At 41.0% G+C, this 539-nt stretch overlaps 1 protein-coding gene across 1 annotated transcript in view; it reads right to left on the bottom strand.

Annotated features, from left to right (window-relative positions):
* LOC102212501 (spore wall protein 2-like) overlaps positions 1-139 on the bottom strand; it is a 3,163-nt gene extending 3,024 nt beyond the window's left edge. Inside the window, exon 1 of the mRNA XM_005751898.1 lies at positions 98-139. Within this exon, the coding sequence (XP_005751955.1) occupies positions 98-139 (42 nt within the window). The remainder of the gene's footprint in view (positions 1-97) is intronic.
* Between the last annotated feature and the right edge of the window lie 400 nt (positions 140-539).

Below are 539 nucleotides of genomic sequence, written 5' to 3'. Positions count from 1 at the left end.
AAAAAATTCAGTATATTTAAATATATTTTCACACTTAGTTTTAGTTTTCAGTCTGGATTTAGTTAAGCATAAACGTCAGTGACTCAATCAGGCCAGCCTGTAAGTCAAGGCACAGGGTAGGGTAAATTAGTGCACCCATGAGCACACCTCAACGAAGTGGCTACATTGTGTTAGCTCAAATGCTCAAAGGCCAAAAAAAGCTGGAGGAGTAGCACTAAAGGCAGGCTACAATCAGTAAGCCCTCAGCTGTGTACCCGTCTCCACTGCCTCACTTAACAAGGTAACACCGGCCAAACTGCTGCTACATGAATGAATCAGACTAATTTAGCCAGTTTGTTGTGGTTAGTAACTTAATCCACGTGTGAGAGAATTTATTTCAGCAACAGAAAAGTGAATTCCTAACAGGCAGTGACCTTACTCAGTCATAGAGTTTAAGTAAGCTAAGGCTGCAGTTGTTGCTGAAAGAGAAGAATAAGTCTGTAAGAAAACGTTCGTAACCGTAAATGTAGTGCAGATAGATGGTTCACTGCCTCATATGC

Source organism: Pundamilia nyererei, unplaced genomic scaffold (genome assembly GCF_000239375.1).
Source record: "Pundamilia nyererei isolate P.nyererei 1_Seehausen unplaced genomic scaffold, PunNye1.0 scaffold00332, whole genome shotgun sequence".
Lineage (NCBI taxonomy): Eukaryota > Metazoa > Chordata > Actinopteri > Cichliformes > Cichlidae > Pundamilia > Pundamilia nyererei.
This window is presented reverse-complemented; position numbering and strand designations above follow the sequence as displayed.